Source organism: Numida meleagris, chromosome 2, assembly GCF_002078875.1.
Source record: "Numida meleagris isolate 19003 breed g44 Domestic line chromosome 2, NumMel1.0, whole genome shotgun sequence".
Lineage (NCBI taxonomy): Eukaryota > Metazoa > Chordata > Aves > Galliformes > Numididae > Numida > Numida meleagris.
In genome coordinates, this window is record NC_034410.1 from 119,899,317 (window position 1) to 119,920,641 (window position 21,325).

General features: G+C 40.7%; 1 protein-coding gene across 1 annotated transcript; it reads left to right on the forward strand.

Moving 5' to 3' along the window:
• MRPL53 (mitochondrial ribosomal protein L53) lies at positions 13,576 to 16,766 on the forward strand. The gene is made up of 3 exons (XM_021388554.1): positions 13,576 to 13,753; positions 14,539 to 14,651; positions 16,314 to 16,766. The coding sequence occupies exons 1-3, from the start codon at positions 13,665 to 13,667 to the stop codon at positions 16,436 to 16,438; spliced, it is 327 nt and encodes a 108-aa protein (XP_021244229.1). The 5' UTR covers positions 13,576 to 13,664; the 3' UTR covers positions 16,439 to 16,766.

Sequence of the window (21,325 nt, forward strand, 5' to 3'; positions counted from 1 at the left end):
GTAGAAAGGCTGTGTCTGTGCAGAGGAATAACAAAATAATCTTTATTTTATTACTGTTCCTCTAATGCTAACATCTGCCAATTACTTTTGTGCTATTGTCCAGATCACACATGGATTCTGCCAATTGCAGCCCCCGTGGTCCCGGCAGGGCCCTAATTCAGCCCCACTAAAAAGCTCCTGCATGAGAAGATGATGGCTATGTGGTTAAAGCCTGGCACAGAGGTACTGCAGCCCTCCTAATTGTGCTTTTGAGTTGTTTTTATCTCCTGTTGTTCGCATCTCCCCGCCATCTTGTTTTTAGCTGTCCAGAAGACAATATGTACGTAACTCTGAAAGTAACACCTCTTATTTATTTCCAAGGAGACTACAACAGATATAAAGAGCACAATAACATTGATAGAGCACATTCTCAGCTACAAAACACTCTTTTTCAACATAGTCACCACCACTAGCTGTGCATTTGCACCAGCAATGAACAAGAGACTGCAAGCTGCACTTGAAAAAATTTGCACCATCAGAGATGACCCACTGTTTCGCAGTTGCTATGACAGCACTGTTGTGAGGAAAATGTTGCCCATACAGTCTGTCTTTCATCGGCCCAAACAGATGGAAATCAGAAGGCAACAAATCTGAACTATACAAATGAGAGTGGTGGGACAGTCCAGCCAAGACTGGCAATGTGCTCCACGGTCTTTAAACTGGCACAGGGCCTGGTGCTGTAACGTTGCAAGAGCAAAGTTATCTTCTCTGGCCTGACTCTGGAAGTTTGAGCCTTCAGCTCAGTCAGCATTGTGATGTAGCGGTCAGAGCTGGTGGTTAGTCCAGGTTCCAGGAAATCCAGAAGGATCACCTCTTTTCTTTCACGTCACTGTCACCACTGCTGAAACGCACCACCCACCACCTCACAGTGCTCTCATCCACTGTTTGGTTCCCACAAACATTCAGCAAGCATCAATGAATACCAATGGGTGCCATTTTTTTCCACATGGAGGAATTCAGTGACACACACTTGCTTATCCGCACTTCAATGTCAGACACCATTGTGTCAGACTGCCCCTCTGTTACCATCTGTCACACAACAACAAAACGTAATGGAGTATTGGTGGGAAGGTTCAACCTCTACTGCCATACCACCAACATCTGCCTCTGACGTTGTGGGCCAACAGAATAAAATAGGGGGCATTACTTTTGGATATACGGGAGTAGTAGAGGGAAACAACCAATACTGAGGGACTGCTTTGCTGCACTATGTTCTTGTAGTCAGAGGCTTAGGGAGCTGAAATGCAGCGGAGCTGCTGTACTTAACAGCACATGATAGAACTGTTCTTCGTGATTTTTTCTAATCCTGTTTTTAAGCCATTTATACTTTTAAGCCTGCTTTTATGTTTCCTTCCTGTGAGGCTTTCAACAAAGCCCCAACAACATCTATCAGGCTGACAGTGAGGTTCAGAGAGTGTATTTCAAAGCTGTTGGGAAAAACATGGATGTAAGAGAAATTTTGCAGTTATACGTAGTCATTCGGCCAGGGAATGCCTTAGGACAAATCTGATCAATTACAACAAAACCTTACCACTTAAGTTTCAACAGTTCAGTATTAAAATCCTTGTCACATAAATTTAAGGAATTATATACACTCTGTGAAGAGAAAATAGACAATTACATCCAGCTCAAGTCACTTGGGTTCCTTCAGATGACTTCCACCTAAACAGATCAATCTGTTAATGTTTTTATTATGGGACCTGGAAAGATTAAAATCATGTATTTTACCTCTGTCTGGAGGAACTTCTCTTTTCATTCCCCCCTGGCAGTACTGATACACCATCACAGTCACTCTAATTTTAAAGACTGATGAGGAACCAGTGAAAACTTTCTGTTCTGTGTGTCCCTTGAAGCATGGCTTTTTATTTCATGTAAGGTCCTCCAGATTTATTTTAATGTTTAACCTTTGCCTTTATGCTGAACCTTACCTGTCAGCCTGCTAGTGCAAGAAATGGTAAATAACAACAGTTTCAAGTGGAGAATATATTTTTTTGGAGGAAAGCAAAGCTGATGTTATTTTCCTGTCTTTGTGAGGCTGTTGCACAACGCTTCCAAACAGGTGAAGTAGTCATTGGAATAGTCCAAATTTAAGTACCCTGAGAGTGATCCCTGTAATTATCTAAGGAACATTCATTTGAGCATATTAAAGTTAAAAATTCCCTGGCAAAAATTATTCTTCTTCTTACTGTGCACTGTACAGTGGGAAAAACATAATTTTTCAGCCTCGAGTGCTTTATCGAATTATCTGATTGTTCAGCTCAATCCAAAGAGCACAAAAGCCCCTTTGTTATAACCACAAAAACCCGCTAGATAATTGCTGAATGAAGAAGGCTGTGCAAACTGCACAAGCTGCAAATGTGGCCACATGCTTTAGTACTGGAGTTTTTCCACTCTGGTTTAAAGCTGCCACCCCAGGGCAGGGCTGTGCTTCCCAGACACGTGAGAGCATTTCAGCACCTTTGATCCAAAATTTTGGCTTTTTTTTGGATACCTAACAGTACCAACATTTTTCTGGGAGCAGTCCAAACTGGAAAGATGGGATTCTTCTCCCTGTGCTCCCGCTACTATCACTACAACAGGCAATATCAGATCTGTTGTCTTCCTAGACATGAAATTCCTAGCACATTCTTCCTAGCACATGAAATTCATCCGGGTAGGTAAGAAAGAACTAACAGATTACCTGTTTAGTTGGGAAGTCATGGCAGGCGAGCTACATCGGAAGCTAAGGTCATTTGCTGACATAGCTGACATTGTGTTCAGCTATCCTGACCTCATCTCACAGCTAAGATGAAGGAAATTAGCAGTGAGGTTGACTTGTCAGTGACTATCTTCACTGACATCTCACAGGCTGCTGCCATTTGTTTACTTTCATTCTCCTTGATAGCTTGGGGCAGGAAGAAGAAAATTGCATTGCCAGAAAATCCTCCAAATCTAGCTGCATTCTTCAATTGAAATTATTTATCACTGACCTTTCCTTCTCCTATCAAGGAGAATATGTCACAAGCAAACTATCAGTTATTTTCTGACTTGTCATAACAACACTAATACATGTTCTCCCCCCCTTTATTTTTTATCATTGTGTGTGCTGATCTCTACTCATGAACCAACTGCATGCTCAAAAAAAGATGGAAAAATAGACAAAAAAATTAGAAATACTATCTCATTTCCTCTTTTGTAGATCTTGGCAGACAGAAGTGTAAGGAGACTGAATTCTGTTTGGCTTCCTCATACCAGAATCTTATGTTGTAAAAACCTTACAGAAGAGAGCTGCAATTCTTGCGAGATCAGTCAAAATTTATTCTCACCTCCAATTAAATTACAATATTTGCTATTCTTATCCAGTAATGTAAGTGCACTTAAGATGTCCTTTGGAGGCACTTTGGGATATCCAAGTCATCTACATGGGCTGGCAGACACAACAGGGGACTTATGGAGGATCCACACCTTCCTGTAAGATAGATGGTTCTATGTGAGGCAGGATGCACCCTGTGTCTAAAACAACACTAAGCTTCCATGTACAGACCATTGAACCCTGGACAGGAGTGGAGAACTCTGCCACTTCTTTTTTCTCTTGGATCCTTTTGAATTTGCTTGAATTAAGCAGAAAGCTTTCTTTACAAAGGGCAGAGTGGTGGATATCACTGTGGCCAACAAGTTTTCTCCCACGATCATTCCTCATCTTCCACCAAAGAAACTTCAGGTCAGCAGAATAGCCAATAATGCTTCCAGGCTGCCCTATTTCTGCAAAGAACAGGGAAGGTAGGAGGCAGCAGGGAAGTCCTGGACTCTCTAAGCATGTAGAACTGGTCACATTGAGCTTGCCACACTCATAATTCACAAAAGACTCTCTGGAGTTCTGGAGGGCAGTGTTCTCCAAAAGCAAAAATACAGCACCCAGGAAAAAGAGCAAGAAAGGCATAAAAAATGTAGTGGGGTGCCTTTTACCTTACATTCACTTAAATTCATCAGCCATGTTTACGACAACGGGAAAAGAAATCAGGGTAGCACAACTCTTGCAGACAGGATGATAATATAGAGAAAAACAAACTTGGATGGACAGGGCCAATTAGACGATCTTTACCTGCCAGAAAAGACAAAGCTTTGCAACAGTAATGACTGCAAGAAAAGCACACAAAAGACTGATTCTTTCTTCTTCAAATGCAAATAAGACTTGGAGTACATCGTGCCATGTGGCACACATGTCAGAGAAATGAAAGGCATCTGATATTTGCTTAGCTTCCAACAAGAGAGTAGCATTTTGGCACAGCTTAAGTGGCAAAGAAAAGCAGGTGTGAGGTATGAATTTCACATTACCTGCTTCAATTGCCAACATTACATGCTCTGCTACTTCAGTTGGAATCTCACATTCAGGGGGCAGAAAAATGCCGTTGTGAAATATCCAAGAAAAAAATTACACAAGCTCTGGTTGTTCAGCTGTAGTTTGAGAAAATGCTTTCTGGGAAAATCCATTAAAGAAAATCTCATCTGGCTTCTCTAGCTGAAAGCGTAAGTGAGCTCCACATAATGTTGGCACAGTTAGGCACTACCATTATTTCTTTGACACTTTCTGGGGAATTCATACTAATTTGTTACCAGTTAGAACACTATCCTTGCATTAAAGAGCTTTTATTTAGTTGTAGTCAGAAATTGCAACAAAAATTTGGAAGCAATGTCACCTGGATAAATGTAATGTGAACTAATCATTGGCTCCAAATGAGCACAAGTCTTGTAGCCCAACAGTGCCATCCCTTCTCTTTTCTGTGCTAGTATTACCTTTACCATTAGTCAGCAGTTTCCAAGCAACTTATTTCTTCATGTTTAAAGTGCAACTGATGCAATATTTAAAGGCTTTAAATAATATCTATTTAATTGAGACATCCCTTTACTGAATGTCATCTTAAAAAACATGTTTTTTTTTTTCATCTCAGTACATCTGGTATTTCCCTGCTTCCTCTGCGTGAAAGTAGAACAAGGTAAAGTGACCATCAGCCTTTTCAGCTGGGTTTTCAAGGAGGGGCTGAGCAGTGCTGCATGGAGCACATCAGGCTCTCAAAGGGGCAACCTCTTTAATGAATAGACAATGACAAAGGAACTGATACCACTTCATATCTAAATGTCACGTATTTTCATGCATACCCTTGTGCTCGGTGAGTCCTATGAAAAATCGCGCCTATGAAAGCAGGCTAAAGCTGCTTCTAATTAGAAGACTACTTTTCCTAATGGAAAAGTTTCGTAAATACATAAACCACCTTGTCGTTGCCATGGCACTTCTCTTCGGATGCCTTCCTCATTTTTGCTCCTATAACTTGATCATTCTTATGTGATGGGAAGCCAGTTACGCGTAGATTGAAATCTCAAGTTAATGGAAAGAGCTATTTTATGGACTGCAAGGGTGTGTGGTATCACTCAAAAATTAGCAGTTTCAGTAAAGTTGTTGGTGGCTTTGGCAAGTATCTGGTGAGGATCAGAATCCTGATCAGCCGTTTTTCTCTATAAAATGAAATTTTAGCAACACAGAGGAAGGAGAATGGTTTAGACTAGCATTTCTTTGACAACAACTTCTTCCAGGACCCATCTGCCTTGTGAAGCTCCTTCCAGCTTGTCCTCCCCACATTTCTAGCAGAGGGCAGCAGCTGGGTAACCATTCCTTCACTTGTATTTTTATTTTGTGACTCTTTTAAGCCTTTTGGAGGTGATCTAAGAGGGAGAAAAAGAGTGAGTCATAAACCAGTTTTGTGAAACCTAGGGGTCATGAAGCAGTCAGGACCACAGGTATGGTAAGAACAGCAGAAGAAATGACAGCTATGGCATTCCTGAAGATAACTGGACTTTACCAAGGAACCATATAATTAAAGAGGAAAAAAATGCATTATTGATATAAGCATGGTGAAAAAAATCGGGTAGGGAAGCCATATCTGAAAGCACTATAAAGAATATAAAAAATCTGTGAGAGGAAAGGTTTTATGACTCATTGCACTATTGCAGTGAGAATATGAACAGTGGAGAACACTGAGAGGGATAAGGAAGGAATGTAACATAAAGCAAAAATCCCCAAGTATGTCATGTGACAGACGTGATAACGCTCCCCAGGGGCTTCCAACGCATTGGTGAGACAACACCAGTATTAAAGGTCAGAAATGGTGAACACAAATCACAAGGGGGAATAAAGACATATCCACGCGTGAAGTACTTTAATGAGATGAAACTTCCTGTCACAGCTGTAGAGTTTATGGGTATTGACGATGTCCCGAAAGCCCCAGGAGAGAGGGAGGCAGAAGGAACTTATTAAGGCAATGAGCAGCACAGAGGATTTAGAACTTAAATACGTCACTAGCAAACAGCCCAAATCAATAACTGAAATAGACTATATATATTTGTATGAGACTGGGAGATGAAATTCTACCTCGGAGCTGAACTTCTCTGCTTAATTACAAATAAATAAAAGCCAAACAAAAGGAGGCACAGGGCAACGTGATGGAGACCTGGCTCATTGCAACCATTCCATAGGAGCTGTCTGCTGCCATAAATGTATCTTGAGAGACCCCACAGGCAGTTTCCTCTTTGCCGTGCACTACTGCTGTTCTCCAACGGTGTGCTCATTTCAGATCAAACAAGGCAAGAGCACCGTTCCAATCAGTTTGGACAGCAGAGAACCTGCACAAAACCTGTCTTGTGCATATAGCATAGGAGTGGGCTGGGAGTGATCAGGCATCACTGCAGTTCTGGTATGGCTGATAAACCCAATCACAGTACAAGGGATTTTGCATGCATTTACAAGGACAGCTTGTGCCCCCTTCTCTACCTGTATTTTCAAGTGGTCATCCTTTGAATATTTGCTTGAATTTCTGTGGTGCTCTTTTAGTATGGTAATATCTGCTTACAAATTTTGATTTTCACTAATTTTCTTAGTGAGAGCAAGAGATGGAGTTCACTGCTGCTATAAGTGGTTTTTGAAAAATAAACAATATTTTTATTTTTTAACCCTTTATCTTTATGCATTGCTAATTTACTTAGAAACGGGAAAATAACATAAAATAAATGCATTGAAAATCTTTCCAGTTTCGTAGTGTTGATTTATCTGATTAATTTTTATCAATCAATACTAGAGAGGGAAATGTGACTGGCCTAAGTGAAAGCTGATCAAGCAACTTCAATATATGAACAAAATCAACACATGAGCAAAACTAAACACAAATGTTTGAAATCTCTGGCTCACGCATTCCGTCTGTAATATGCATATAATTCACACAAGAAGGTGAATGGAGGTAAAGATGGAATCTGTTAAGGGGCACTGAGATGTTTAACTCAGCCAGTATAGCTGAAAGGGGATGAAATGTACATGTGCAGTCAGTAATTCAAGACTGAGTGAAATGGCAGTGATTAGTTTTGAGTGATACAGAGAATTTGTGGTGTTATTAAAACATTAGGAACCTCTGTCTGGAAAAAAATGTAGAAGTAGCCTAATAACCAACACTCTGCTATCATATCCTCAGAGCTGAACCGTGACCACTTATACTGGTGGTGGTGATTGATCTTTTTTTGATCTGTGGATCCTTACAATTCTCCAGTGCAGACTGAGCCTCCTTGATCCTGACTGGAAGTCTACCAGCAGTAGCTGGTACTGCTGACAATAATCCTTCATGAGCCCACTACAAATCCTCCACAGATCACCAAGGGTCCACAGGTTGAAAACCACTGCTTTCAGAAATGATATGTGCTTTATTTATTTATTAACTGGTAAAATACACTGAAATTAAATCCACCAGTTTTGCTATTAATATGGCATTCTATATTACTACTTTCAACTGTGTAGTATTATTTCCCTAGGAACACCTATCTAAATTGTCATCTGCTGCCTATTGTTTATATAGTATAGTTTCTGTATCCATAACAACTCCTGCGTTATTTGTTCTCTTCTATCTTCTGATGTGCTTACTTTGTTTAGTACAGGATAATGTAATTATCACACTATTATTAAAATCACATAAGGAGATACCCGACAAATATACTGAAATGGCTCAGATCTGTATCCTACTAATTGCTGCAGTGTCTGTTTGTATAACTGACTGCACTGCATCTCAGATTCTTGTGTGAAACCAACAGAATCATACCTTTCCTGTGCTATGCAGGTTTTTAGCCACACATACATGCCTGTTATTCTAATCCAATGCCAGACAACATATTCATGATCCAGTTGCTAGGGGTTTTGTTTCAATTTCTTCATAAGTGAGCACAAAACTGCAAAGACAGAATGAGCTTCATGTGAAGGATTTCATTCAGAAAATTGGCATAGTTAGATTTACAATACAACATATTTTTATCATGGACTCTCAAACATGGAAACTAGCTTTATACTGGAATTACATTATTGAATTTAGTAGCTTATTGCTGGGTTGATATGTTCCCAAGTTTAAAGTAATATGGTCTTCTAGTCACATAGGTGGAAAGAAATCTCTAGAGTGGCTCTCTCGAGATACCTCATGGTAATTACTAGATAAAATAAAATGAAACTAGTTACAGAAAATGGTTAGATAAAAATGCTCTATTTTGATATCTACTTCCCTTATGTCTGCTAACTAGGCACTTAATGCTTGAAATTCTTTCTGTGTAAAGAGGGTATTCGATACTGTAATCTATAGTTCTCGTGGGTAATGTCTAGATATCTTCCTGAAGTCTATAAAAATAAAGGTAAAAAGCGATACATAAATAATCCCAAGAATATCAGATGGAAGTTCCTGCCATGGAAAGAATTAAAGTATATAGAGAGACTCTTTTGGCTAGTCACCAGGTTCAATTGAGCAGTATTGGTAGAGTTTGCTGACAATACTAATAGCCTTAGACATCAATCTCCAGGCACAGCTATTCTTAGCAGATAACAGGGAAAATAAACTGCTTTGCTTACAGTATTCAGAACACTGAAGCATACCCTTAGAAGAGCGGTCCAAACGTCAATACTGCTGAGCTCCACACAATTTGTAGTAAGGTATACAAAGAACAGGCAAACTTTCAGGAAGCACTTCAAGACATAGGTCAAACTTCATGAAACTGCTTCTCCAAATTCTGCAGTGAGGTCCCTTCTGTAAGCTTTTTTCTCTTAAATTATGACAAAGTTTCTGCCAAAGGTAGGTCTCTCAAATGGGAACGTGTCTGTGGGTCACTGTGTGTACGGACCTTTACAGTCAAAACGTACGTGTTTCATCTACCTGGAGTTTCAGACCTCAAGGACTTGAGAGCTAACCTTGGGTATTTGCCACTCATTTCAGCTCATCTCTGTGCCTTGTGCTATTATGATAATGAGCTTTATTTGCAGGAAGCAACTGCATATTTTAAATCAGCATAAAAATCCAAATGATAGCTGCATGAGTTCAGTGTAGTATTTATTAGACAGAGAAGAAAAACAGATGAAGTAAAGCTTTTGTTCTGCCTCATATGAAGATGTAGCTATTATCAAGAAATTAAGTTACAAAAGCCAGGAACCAGCACAGTATGTTCTTAGCTTGATAAATACTGCATATTATTTTAGCAAACATTTCTGCTGGCAATTGGTAACCTCAGGCAATAGAAATACATGTTTGCAGAGGAGTAAAGAGCAACCAGGGAATCTGTTTATTCACTCCCGTAAAAGCTCTCCTTAACTGATATGCAGAGTTACTATTTCAGAATGAACTATAAACCAAGCTCATCGTAAGCAGCATTTTTGCAAGATGAGTTTATTTCTGAAAACCACATTAACAGAATTCAACTGTTAGTTGGTTTATAAATGGCGTATAAATTCAGTGCTATTATTATTAGTATATAACTTCTACAGTTTTTAGAGGTATAAAGTACCTTTGTGAGCTCTTCTCTTTGGGGAAAAATAATAGTAAATGGCAAGTAAGAATATTCAGTTAGAAGGAAGAAACAAACCAAGGCAGAAAATACCCTCTGGTTTATATTTTTATGACTCAGTACAATAAGCAGAGCTCCTCCAGTACAGCAGGAGATTCATACCAATGTCCTTCAGCACAGCACTACTATTTTATAATGACTTCCTACAAACCCATTGTGATCTTGACCTCTGTCTGTAGCTCTTGCAAGGATACGCTTCATGATGCCAGAGTGTTCTTCTGCCTCCAGAGAGAGCTCATTTTTACTGTCAGCCCCAGTACATTGTCCTCCTCAAAGGGCCTCTGCTGAGTGGCTGTCTGGAAGCATCACCTCCATACATTTGTGCTGGCTCACCTCTCCTTAGCAGTGGCTCCTGCCCTGAAGGCAGCTTTACATTTCATTCCTAGACTACACGGTGTTATAGCTAGATGTGTGGACAAGAACTGTTGATCGCTAAGTGCTGCACCTATCAATATTTGTGACGAGACTCAGTGAAAAGAAAAAAAGATAAAGTTGCAGAGGAAGGAATCAGCTGAGAGTGAGCACAACCAATGAACTCCAGAACCAGTAAGTGCATGGTGGTATAATGCCAAACCTGTAATGAAGCCTTGAGAGCCCCCTGTCATGCAGTGTTTTGGGATGAGAATCTGAAAGACTACCAGATTTTAAGGGAAGAAATGAACAGAAGAGCAATCAAAAGCCCTAGCCAAGATGCAAAAAGCCAGACAAGCCCAAACTATGGAGACATTAGATTTAGACTCCAAGACATCTGAAATGTGGAGCTTTCTCTAGTCAGAAAACATTACAGAAAAGGGAAGTGGTAAGTAAAGAATCCTTCCTGGATCTAAGAGAACTGTGAGAATTAATGAGTAAAGATGAAAATTGACTGACTATAATTAATACGATGGCCTTTTCCTACACATCTTCGTAATTAAAATGTAAAAGGTGGCTGCATTTTTTCCTTGCTATGTATGGTACCTAGGTATAAATCATCTACGGGCTCATGACTACACTTCTGTGAAACTAGCGACATGAAGTCTGTAGACTTGGAAGGAGGCAACGTTTATAATAAAAAAGATCAACCTAATGAAAGGAATACTAAAGTAGCAATAACATATTTTATTCCTCTTCATGTTACTGTGCTTTGGGAATGTGTATGATTATCACTGGGTACAAGAATCATGAATCAATCAGTTTCCAAAGGACATCCCCAGAGAACAGTCTCAAATACAGGCATTTGAGAATTCCCAGATTACTTGCTCGAGTTGGATGTACTAATCTAAGGGATAAATCATCGTTTTTTTTTCTGAAAAAGCATAAAAATGTTGTGCTGCAGAGGTCAGCTGGAATTACACTGGTGTAAATTGAGGGTAGTCAGACATACTCATGCTTAGTACTGCCTAGGCTTAAAGGCAGATGAAGAAATTGTGTTCTTTTTAGTAGCTGTGTCACCTTGCAGGCTTTCTAATTTAGCACTCTTTCAGCAGAATTACCATAAGCTAAAATTACTGCTTCAAGACTGTGCACAGAGAAAAACTTGCTTGTCAACATTTAAGCAAGGATCCATAGCCCCTTGGTTTTTATGCACAGACACATTTTATTCTCTGAAGAAAATAATACAGAGCCTTTCAGTTCCCAGATACCTGTTCTTTCGTGTTACTGCCAATCTCTCAGTCTTAAAAAAAATTAAAAATTAGTCTAAAAATTATAGAATCATAGAATGGCTTGGGTTGGAAGGGACCTTAAAGACCATCCATTTCCAACCCCTTGCCGTGGGCAGGGTTGCCACCCACCAGATCTGGCTGCCTAGGGCCCCATCCAACCCAGCCTTGAACATCTCAAGGGATGGGAGAAAAGCTGAACTGGTATTCAGTTGTTCTAAACAGATGGCTTTAGAGGAAAGATTTAACTTTTACTGCTGGCAATAAATATTAAAGAGTTAACTGATCTGAATGTGGAAAATAATAACATTTTCACTTTTTAATTGTGCAGCATAATTTAAAAATTCTACATGAAATTACTATCAAAGTGCAATAGGAAGAAATATAAAATATTTTTCCATGTCTATTTTGAAGTCATTAAGTGTCACAGGAGAACCAGTGTGAAGAGTGGAATCCTTAGAAAAAACAGCGATCATTTTCTCATCCCCACTCCTTTGCTGTTTTTATTCTTTCAGTGCTGCCATAGAAGCTGGTGGAAATTTTGCTACAGATTTTTAAATTGAATAAATCAAGCTCTTGTGTTATGATAAAGAAACATGTATTGAGATTTTGTAAGTTACTTTTGCCTCCTAAGTATAAGAGTATTCCATTTACCCGGTCCTAAATCTGATATGTTACTCAGGAAAAATTCTATTTATATCAGCCACTTATTGGTTACAGAGGATTCTTTCAAAAGACATCTCACAGAAATATATTGTTTTTCCATAATGGAAAGGAAGAGAGAGAGAATAAAAACATTACAACTGTACTGACTCTTCTAAGTTTAGTTTTGCTATATAATTTCTATTGACTAAATATCAGTGAAGAGAACGATTTTTGTCAGTAACTGTGTAATTAAAAACTATATATCAGAGAACGTTCAAAAAACAAAGATAAGTTTCCATGAATAGGTTACCCTTTACAAAGGATGCCAGATGTTTAATGCAGATTGGAAACAGGGGTCTGTAGTGAATACTAAATGCAAATTCCCAACGTGTTCAAATGCCATTACTACTGTGTTCATTCCATCCTATCCCTAATCCTTAATAAGATCTCCATAGTGCTGAGCCGAACAAAGTAATAGACCGTTGCAACCATTTATCAAGGAGGTTTCTGCCATCTAGCGGAAAATACATTGCTTGCAGCAGCCACACGAATATCCGAAAACCTTTGTTCCAGTATTGGGCATGCAGCTGCTAAACCCAACTCGTCTCATGAAATCCGTTCCCTTCCAGTAGCATTGCCTTTTACAACAAGCCTCTGTTTGGGCTGATACTTTGCAAAATACTGCCTCTAAGTGATCCTCAGTCATATTGGCTACCCCTTATATTTATCCTCATTCATATCCTCCTTACCCTTTATACTTATCCTCACTCATACCCTCATTTTTTTCAATCATACTGAATAAACTAGAGTACTTCTGAACGACATCCAAATCTGACGGGAATAGAACTAACGTAAAGACAGACAAACGCAGACTTCCTCAGCAACCTGGCTCCTTATGGTAGGGATGAGACGCGATAGTTTCCCATGAGCTCCGTTCCACACCCTCTGCCTACAGCACGCAGCTCTAAGCGGAGAAAGGGGCAGAGGTCTTTATGTGCATTTTATGTCCGAAGCTTTTTTTTCCCTCTAACTGCAGCTACTATTCTAACAGAAAACATTACCTCTTTCTAGATAACTTTTTCCTTTTTTCTTTTTTTTTTCTTTTCAGTATCCTCGGACGATCGCAGGTACCACAGCAGTATATCAAGACGACGACTCCAATCGAGAAGTTCCTGACAAGGAATGTTATCAGAACAAACGCAAGCACAATCGAAGCATAACTCCACAGAGGCAGGGCAGACGGCTGCTGTCTGGAACATGTAAAACCAAACGCTGTTTGGCAACAGGTCCCTACAAAAGCGGGCACCCCCGCACCGCGGCGGCAACGTGGCCTCGACTGCAGCCGTCACCCCGCGGACTCCATTTCCCAGGCGGCTCCGGGGCACGCGGCCGCCAGCGCCGCCTGCCGCTGCGAGGGGCTGCCGGGACTCGCAGTACAGGGGCGGAAAGAAGATGGCGTCCCGGATCCATGTGGTGCTGCGGCCCGTGAAGAGTATCGTAGTCCGCTTCTGCCCCTTCGAGTCCAACGTGGAAAGCACCAGGTGAGGGACATCGGCGTGTCCCGGACCTGGGGCTGAGAGCCGAGCAGTGCCCGGCCCGGGGCGGGGCCCGGTGCCCTGTGTTACCTCCGGTGTGAGGGGCTGGAACCTCATGGCCTTTACGGTCCCTTCCGACGGATGAGATGCTGCAGCTCCTCATCCAAGTGGTGATAGAGGGAGGTGGCGGCCCTGGTCTGCTAATTTACTGCACAAGTAATTGTGCTTCTTGAGGGGTGGAAGCCCTGCACCAGAGGATTGTAAAGTGCCGTTTTGCAATAGGTTTTCAGGCATGTCTACTTTTGAGGTGTACTATTATCACAGCTTGGCTTGGAATGTCTTTAAGCTGCCAGAATGTGAGCTGGATGGCATGCATTTCACGTATCTCCTGAAGACATAAATGTGTAAATAAATGCTGCCTTAAACCCAAACAGTGAAACATCGGCAAGCAAGTAGTGTATAAAGAAAAATGAAAATTGCTTTGCTGACTCTTGTATTATTAACTCATCAGAGGAACTCAGAAAGTGCATACGCTGAAATTTTCCAAAGTTCTTTGGTATACCTTTTACATGTAAGCATGTAAGGAGTCCATTAGCATGTAAGTAACCATCTGGATTGCTGCCTGATAAGAAAGTCCATGCCTGAAAATATTAAATGTAAATCCTACTTTGTTTATACTTTTGTCACCCAGCAGTGGCAAGCTATTCAAATCTGTTTGTGATGCATCTGCCATATGTTCACTGTAATTTCTATCTGCGGTGCGCTCAACGTATTTTAAAATATATTTTCAGAAAATTTCTTGAATGTATAAGCCATAAAAGAATCCAAGCCACTAACAGGAACTGTGAAGTGTCTGCAGATGTGAGACACGACAGATCTGAACCACTTGTAGACGTTATGTTTGGTAAGAGTTCATTTTTAATCTTCACTAAAAGTGCTTCCGGGCTTGTGGTTTTGCAGTTTTTCCTCTATGATAATATTTGCTGTGATTAATTTTATTTTTTTTTTTAAATTCTCTTCCACACCTGGATGTTGGCTGGCTGGGAGGGAAAAAGGAATTCACTAACATTAATGTGTACATATACAAGACTTTGTACAACAGTTAGATCTGGTAGAGTTGAGTCCACTTTAGCAGTAGGATACTGCTGGGATATGTAACCTTGCAGTCAAGGTCAGTTCCAGGAAAATAAGTGTAGCTATGCTTTGATGTAAGAATCTGTTCACACTCTCTGTATTTTTTGTTTGTTTTCTGTGGTGGACACATTTGTCTTGAGAATTGACAAGTTTAATACTTGCAGTTGTTTATGCAACTGAGTAACTTGCTATGTAGCTGGAAAGAATTGTTCATGTAAGACCGTACATGTGCAGACAGACTTACAGAATGAGGTCAACTGATGTACAGCAAATTTCTTGGTTTCCTTTGGAGAACCAGCGAGTAGGCAGGGAATTGATAGTGGAAATTTCATCAGTTCTGGAAGCAGCCCAGATTTGAGGCTGTGAACAGATGGCTGTAATCTGATTTTGTCCTTTTCTTGGGCTGTATCTTCTTTCCTGCTGTGCTGTAATGGCCCAATATGGCACATAGCCTATTAAAGTTTTCATTATATTTTTTCCTTTAACTCGCTTTTCTTTAAACTTTCCTATATTTAGTGAATCAGTAGAAATGTTGAGAGTGCTGAATGTACTTGTTTTGCTGAGGAAAGCCAAATTATTTCAGTGTTGACAGTGGTTGTTTCTTCCTCCCTCGTGCCTCTTCCTTTCCCATCCTTGACTCTATCTGTGACGTATTAAGACTTAAGCAATAAAGCTTACTGTTTTTCACAGTGTAAGCAAAACAATTTATTTCACTAATGCCAAGAGCTACAGCTCTGAACTCCGCTTCCTAAGAGCTGATTACTTTCCAAGGGAAGAGTTTGCAGCCCTTCCACTTGGCAAATGTCATTGGAACCTGGATGCCATGCGTGGTACTGTGTTAAATGGGTTTGAGAACATCTTTTACATTTGCAAGTCTTGCAAAAATTAAAAAATAACTTTGGTACCATCCTTAATTTCTAATGCTCCCTCTCTGTTTTCAAGCGTTTTGTTTTCCCCAAGAATTTACAGATCCAAGTATTCTCTGCTTCTTAATGTTATAACCACCAGATTGTGTAAATCAGTTCATTGTTTTGGCTAAAGACGCGAGTTAAACGGACTGTATACAACACGCTGCTAAAATGCTGAGCCATGTGTGGAAATTATGCCTACCATTGCCTTCTGTGCCTTCTGTTAAATGACTTTGATGGCATAGTGTGAGCCATTCTTATCAACGATATGCTCTTACCATGCATATATCTAGAAAAATGTTTCTTATTTTTGGATAATGCAGTACAGAAATGAGGATTACGTGTTAATTGTTACAGTTTAATATATTTGTTTGTTGCATAATGGGATTTCTTGCTAAGTGGACTACTTTCTAATCAGACAAGATGAGCAGGGTATTTGGATTTATAAATGCAAACCAGAACTGTACACTAAAGTAATTGTGACCTAGACATTTGTACGTTCTTAAAATTTCTTTCCTTTGCAGCTGATGGAGAGCGACTGATAATGAAAGGAGCCAACCTGACAACAGTTGAAATGTTAACAGCTTTGGGGTCCAGATGTAACGCAAAAGAGCTTAAGGCAGAACAGAAAAGCAAGAAGAATCCCTGAAGAACAGAACAACTGTGTTTGCATTTGCGTCTGCTAAAACGGGGCTGCAAAGAGAGGTTTTCTCCAATGTAACAAATTCTGAGAGAGATGGCAGAAACACTGACTGGTTTAATGTAGAGCAGAATCAACTATTGAAGTTCTCCGCTGTCTTCCCTGAAAGGAAAACACAGTGGATCGACAAATTGTGTGACAGAAGTGGATCGGAATGGCTTAAGATGCCTGAGTGCAGCAGCCTCTGTTATCTGCGTGTTGGACTGATGTCACGTGTATTTGCATATAAATATGAATTCTGCACATTAATTATTAAATTAATAAATATTAAAGTGAAGACAGGTCTCTCTAGACATTATTTCCAACAAATTTAAAAGTATTCATCATTAATGTAGCCTGCAAATACAGAGTAGATTTTCACATGCTCAATTCATACTATGTCTGTTGCTAAGTCCTTGCCATTTTCTTCCTCTGTTATTCAAGAAAGTGTGATATTTGCCAAATGTAAATTTAGCTCAGCAATTAAACTAACAAGGTAATGGGATTGTGAACACACAGTAGAGCTACTCATCCAGCATAAAAGTAGCAAAATTTAGCTCAAAGGGAAACACAAAGTAGTGTTTTTGATAATTGGAGGAAAGAGCTATCTTTGAAGTTCAATTTTGAAATATTTTTGTCGCTCACATGTGGGAGATGTCATTAAATGTTTCATAAAGATCAAAGGGAGAGCTTTATTTGGTGTTTATAGTCCTGTGTCCAACCCTGTTATTTGCTTAGGTGTCTCATCTGTGTTGCAGAGCACCTTGGGTTTGGGAGGGCTGATCTGTCCTCAGGCTGTGCGGGTGGAAGTGTCAACTGCACGTGTATTTCACGTGCATCTGCTTAGTTCTAGTACAGTTCCTAATGACAGTGTCGTTAAAGTTCAGTTCTGAAGAATTGCAGGTGCAGTCCTATTGGCAGGTATTAGTTCTACATGTTGTTAATCAGGTGCTCGAATTTCTATAAAATTTTAGTGTGTATGTTTCCAACATTAATTTGTCAGCAGACTTAAGGCAAAAATCCTGTATCTAAAACTAGTGTTACCTTAATTTTGCCAAGATTTGTGAACGGACACTGTCCTTTCTGAAGGCACTGTCAAGGCCTGTCTTCACAACTTCTTTCGTGTGTTGCTGAAATCAGAGCGGGGTGCTCACGATCATGTCCAGGTGGCTTTTGGAGATCTCCAAGGAGGAGACTCCACAGCCTTTGGGCAACGTGTGCCAGTGCAGAAGAACGGTACTTCCTGGGTGTCAGCTTGTCCCCATTGCCTCTTGTCCTATCACTGAGCACCACTGAGAAGTGTGTGGCCCCATCCCTGTAAATGGTAATTACCAAGTATGGTATATTTCATGCACAAAAACATAATTTTCTGTACTTCAAATATGTAACATAAAAATGTACAGGATAGAAAAACAAAGCTGAAAATGTGCGTTCTCAAGACTTCAAGATACTGAAGTGATAAAAATGAGCACTCTGGGCAGAGTGGGTACTCCTCTGATGATTATTATGTTAATATGTAGAAAATTCCTCTCCCTGTACCATGTAGATAAGGTTCAAATGGAATTTTTGAGTATGTTAAGGGTAATCTTTAATGAATTAATTCTTTAAGCATCTAGATGATTTTACTGTAAGCTCTTCATACAGTATCTGCTCCTGTGTGACTGAATCCTGTGCCCAGTGACCTGCTGCTCTGATGTTTCATTGGCAGCTGTACTCTAGGTGGCATGGATACAGAGGGTATTACGATTGGTCATACCTAACAAGGAAGGGTTGGATGAGCAATGACTTTGCATGTTATTATTCCCTGACACCCAAATCTTGATAATGATTCCTCACCAAAAATGAAGCCACTTGCCTAAATATAAAACAATTCAAACAGGTCCTTAAGATGCTAGGATTAACTAAATACAAGCACCACACCATGTAGGATGAGCAGGATGTCTGATAGCAGGTGACAACATCAAAATGTCTAGACCTTTAATACCTGGAGATTTAAAACAGTGATTAGAATAATCTCAGACCTGTTTATTGTACAAACACCTTCTTGTCAATGTATAGGGAAAATAGCACTGAAACACATGAATGTGCTGCTTAGATAACAACAGCTTCTCCTCCTGCCTTGAGAGTCTCTTTCATTCCTGTACTATTTGATCTCTTTTCCCTCTGGGAGGCCTGAGTCAGTCATCTCCGAGCCTTCCTTACTGTCTACCAGGAACCTGCAGTAGCTTCATAGAATCACGGAATAGAGTCATAGAATTACCAAGGTTGGAAAAGACCTATAAGACCATCCAGCCCAACCATCACCAATATTTCCCACTAAACCACATCCCTCAGTACAACATCTAAACATTTCTTGAACACCTCCAGGGATGGTGCCTCCGCCACCTCCCCAGGCAGCCCATTGCAGTGCCTGACCACTCTTGGAGAAGCTTTGCTCCTGGTAGACTGCTGCTTCTTTTTTTTTTTCCCCTCAGCTTCACTCTGTATGCTCAGAGATGCTGGGACTTTACTGGGCCATTTTGTTCTCTGTTCTCTTACCTAAGAGCAAGTCACCTTTACATTGAGCTGGTCATCTCAAGATCTTACAAAATTAAGGCTGTGTCCAGAGTGACGAGGTGTGAAAACAAAGGAGTTCCCATGGTATCTGTTTTGATCATCTGTTTTCTTAAGTTTCAGTGGTATTTGAAAGCAGAGTTAAGTGGACTCTGAGACTCTGGGCAGCTTTAAACACTTTGTTATTTACTGGCAGTGTTGCAAGCTGGCATTTCAATGAAGGTGGCTGCATTGGGCTTCCCTGGGAGACGGAAGCTGGACATGCTTACATATGAAAAGAGCATTTATTTTAAGGCAAAACAGCTAGAAAAACAGACTGGCAGACTTGTTCGTGAAGGGAATGCTTGGTCAGTAGGAACAAAGCCTGGGAAAGGCCGAGTCCTTGGTAGACAAGCTTTCGTGTCTCAGACTGACGATCCCTACAGAACGATCAGAGGGCAGACAGGAAGCAAAGCAGCATGTTCCTTCCTCACCCCGTTACTACTTCTCTGTTTCTTTTGACCCCTGCGCTCTTTTCCAGCAGGGAGTGTAATAGCTTGACTGTAAAAATAGTGTGGTCAGCATGCAAAGCCAGCAAATTTGTCATCTCAGACGCAGTTCTTCCTTAAACTGCCTACTCGTTACTAGTAAATCTGTGTGGCTGAAATCACTTGCAGGAATAAAAGGAACAACAATTATTTTCATCTATGTTTTTAAAGTCTTTTTTTTGTATGTGGAACTTTAGAAAACTTCTCTTCAAAATCCATTTCTTGAACACCTTCTGGAAATGGCAAATTTATGAACTGTATGGTTATTTCTTCCTTCATACAGCTCAGCACCAAGTTAGACTGCTCTCTATGCACATACAAGCAAACAGTACCAGAAGCTATCTTATGGCAGAAGCACAGGAAAGAAGATCAGGAAGAGGCAATTACATTTCTCACCTCCTTATAGATTTTCTCTGGTCTAGGTATCTAAGATTATGTCTTGAGAAGGAGCTGAGGATGTAAACCCAAACACAATGAGGCTTTTCAGGCTCAGAAGAACAAACTGAAAAACACCTGCCTATTCTGCACAGTTGCTTGAGAGGCAAGAATTTTCTTATCTGTTGGATACAGGGCACACAGTTAACACACTCGGCAAACTTAGTGTGTTGGCAGCTGGAGCAGGACAGTAGTAAAAAGTAACATTTGCTTCCAGGTGTTTTTTTTTCTAAGTTCCTTCTGCAGTCAGTGAAAGAGAAAATCTTTCTTGAACTGGAGGCTGATGCTGGAATGACACCCCCCAGAGCCCATCCCTCCCCACTGGGCACAGCTGTGAGGAGACTTGCTTCTTGCAAATGTCAGCCCTCATGATCAGTGCCCTGGGCATCTACCTCACACCCATGCCCCTTTCAGTGCTCAAACTATGGACAATGGGCAGCCATGGACAATTTGTAAACAACCTAAACTTTCAGTATTGTATTGACTATGCTGATTATGAAATTCTGAAGAGAAATATTTATATGAATGTGTGGATGTTTGATCTTCAGGGTAGATCCTGCTACTAAGCGAAGAGGATTTTTCAAAGCTTTCCCAGTCAGACGCAGACTCTGAGTCTGAAGTCACTATGAGGGGAGGTGGAACTGGGATCAGGTCATTTTTATCTGAGATGAGGAAAATGAAGCCAGGAGTTGCTCTTTCTGGTCACCTCAGGTCCTGGTGGTTCTCTCTCCTGTCTCTTACGCAGGGTACCAGTGATGAGCAATCACAGCATCACAGCACCAAAGTTTACCACTGTTGTAAGCATTTTCCTTTAAGTTTGCTTTGAGCATGCTGGTGACAGCCTGCAGGCCATACGCTGATGCTGACAGTGTGCTAATTGCATTACAGTAATACCCTGCGGCATCAGCAGCCATCAGAGCTCCCATTGGCTTGGCACGGAAGACAGATATGTGTGAGCCAGCCCGCCCCCAACAGTGGCCACCAAGAGCCATGGCCACATCCAGGGCAAGGACTCCGCAGGGCCGCGCTCCTTAGATGAAGCTATGTTGGCAAGTAACTGGCTTTGTTTTGACGTGAAGCTGGGATGGATTGCACAAAGCCGATTGATAAAACACAGGCTATGCCCGGCTCGTTTAGCTTAGAGGTGATGCAATGCCTATACACTTGAAGATCTTGAATGTATTGACTTACAGGTGAAAACATGTAGGTTCACGTATTGCTTCATAATCCCTGGCCGAGTTATTGCCCAAGCTCCTGAGCTGGAGGAAAGCTTACCTATGCCAGCTATGCAACTGCAGCATGCGTTTCATCATGTCTACCCCGTGATGACATGGCTGGGAAG

Bases quoted from the DNA above. Each gene is read 5' to 3' on its own strand.
- MRPL53 (XM_021388554.1), top strand. From the start codon at position 13,665: ATGGCGTCCCGGATCCATGTGGTGCTGCGGCCCGTGAAGAGTATCGTA. The intron at 13,754-14,538 runs GTGAGGGACATC...ATATATTTTCAG, and splicing joins TCCAACGTGGAAAGCACCAG to AAAATTTCTTGAATGTATAA. The intron at 14,652-16,313 runs GTAAGAGTTCAT...TTTCCTTTGCAG, and splicing joins ACTTGTAGACGTTATGTTTG to CTGATGGAGAGCGACTGATA.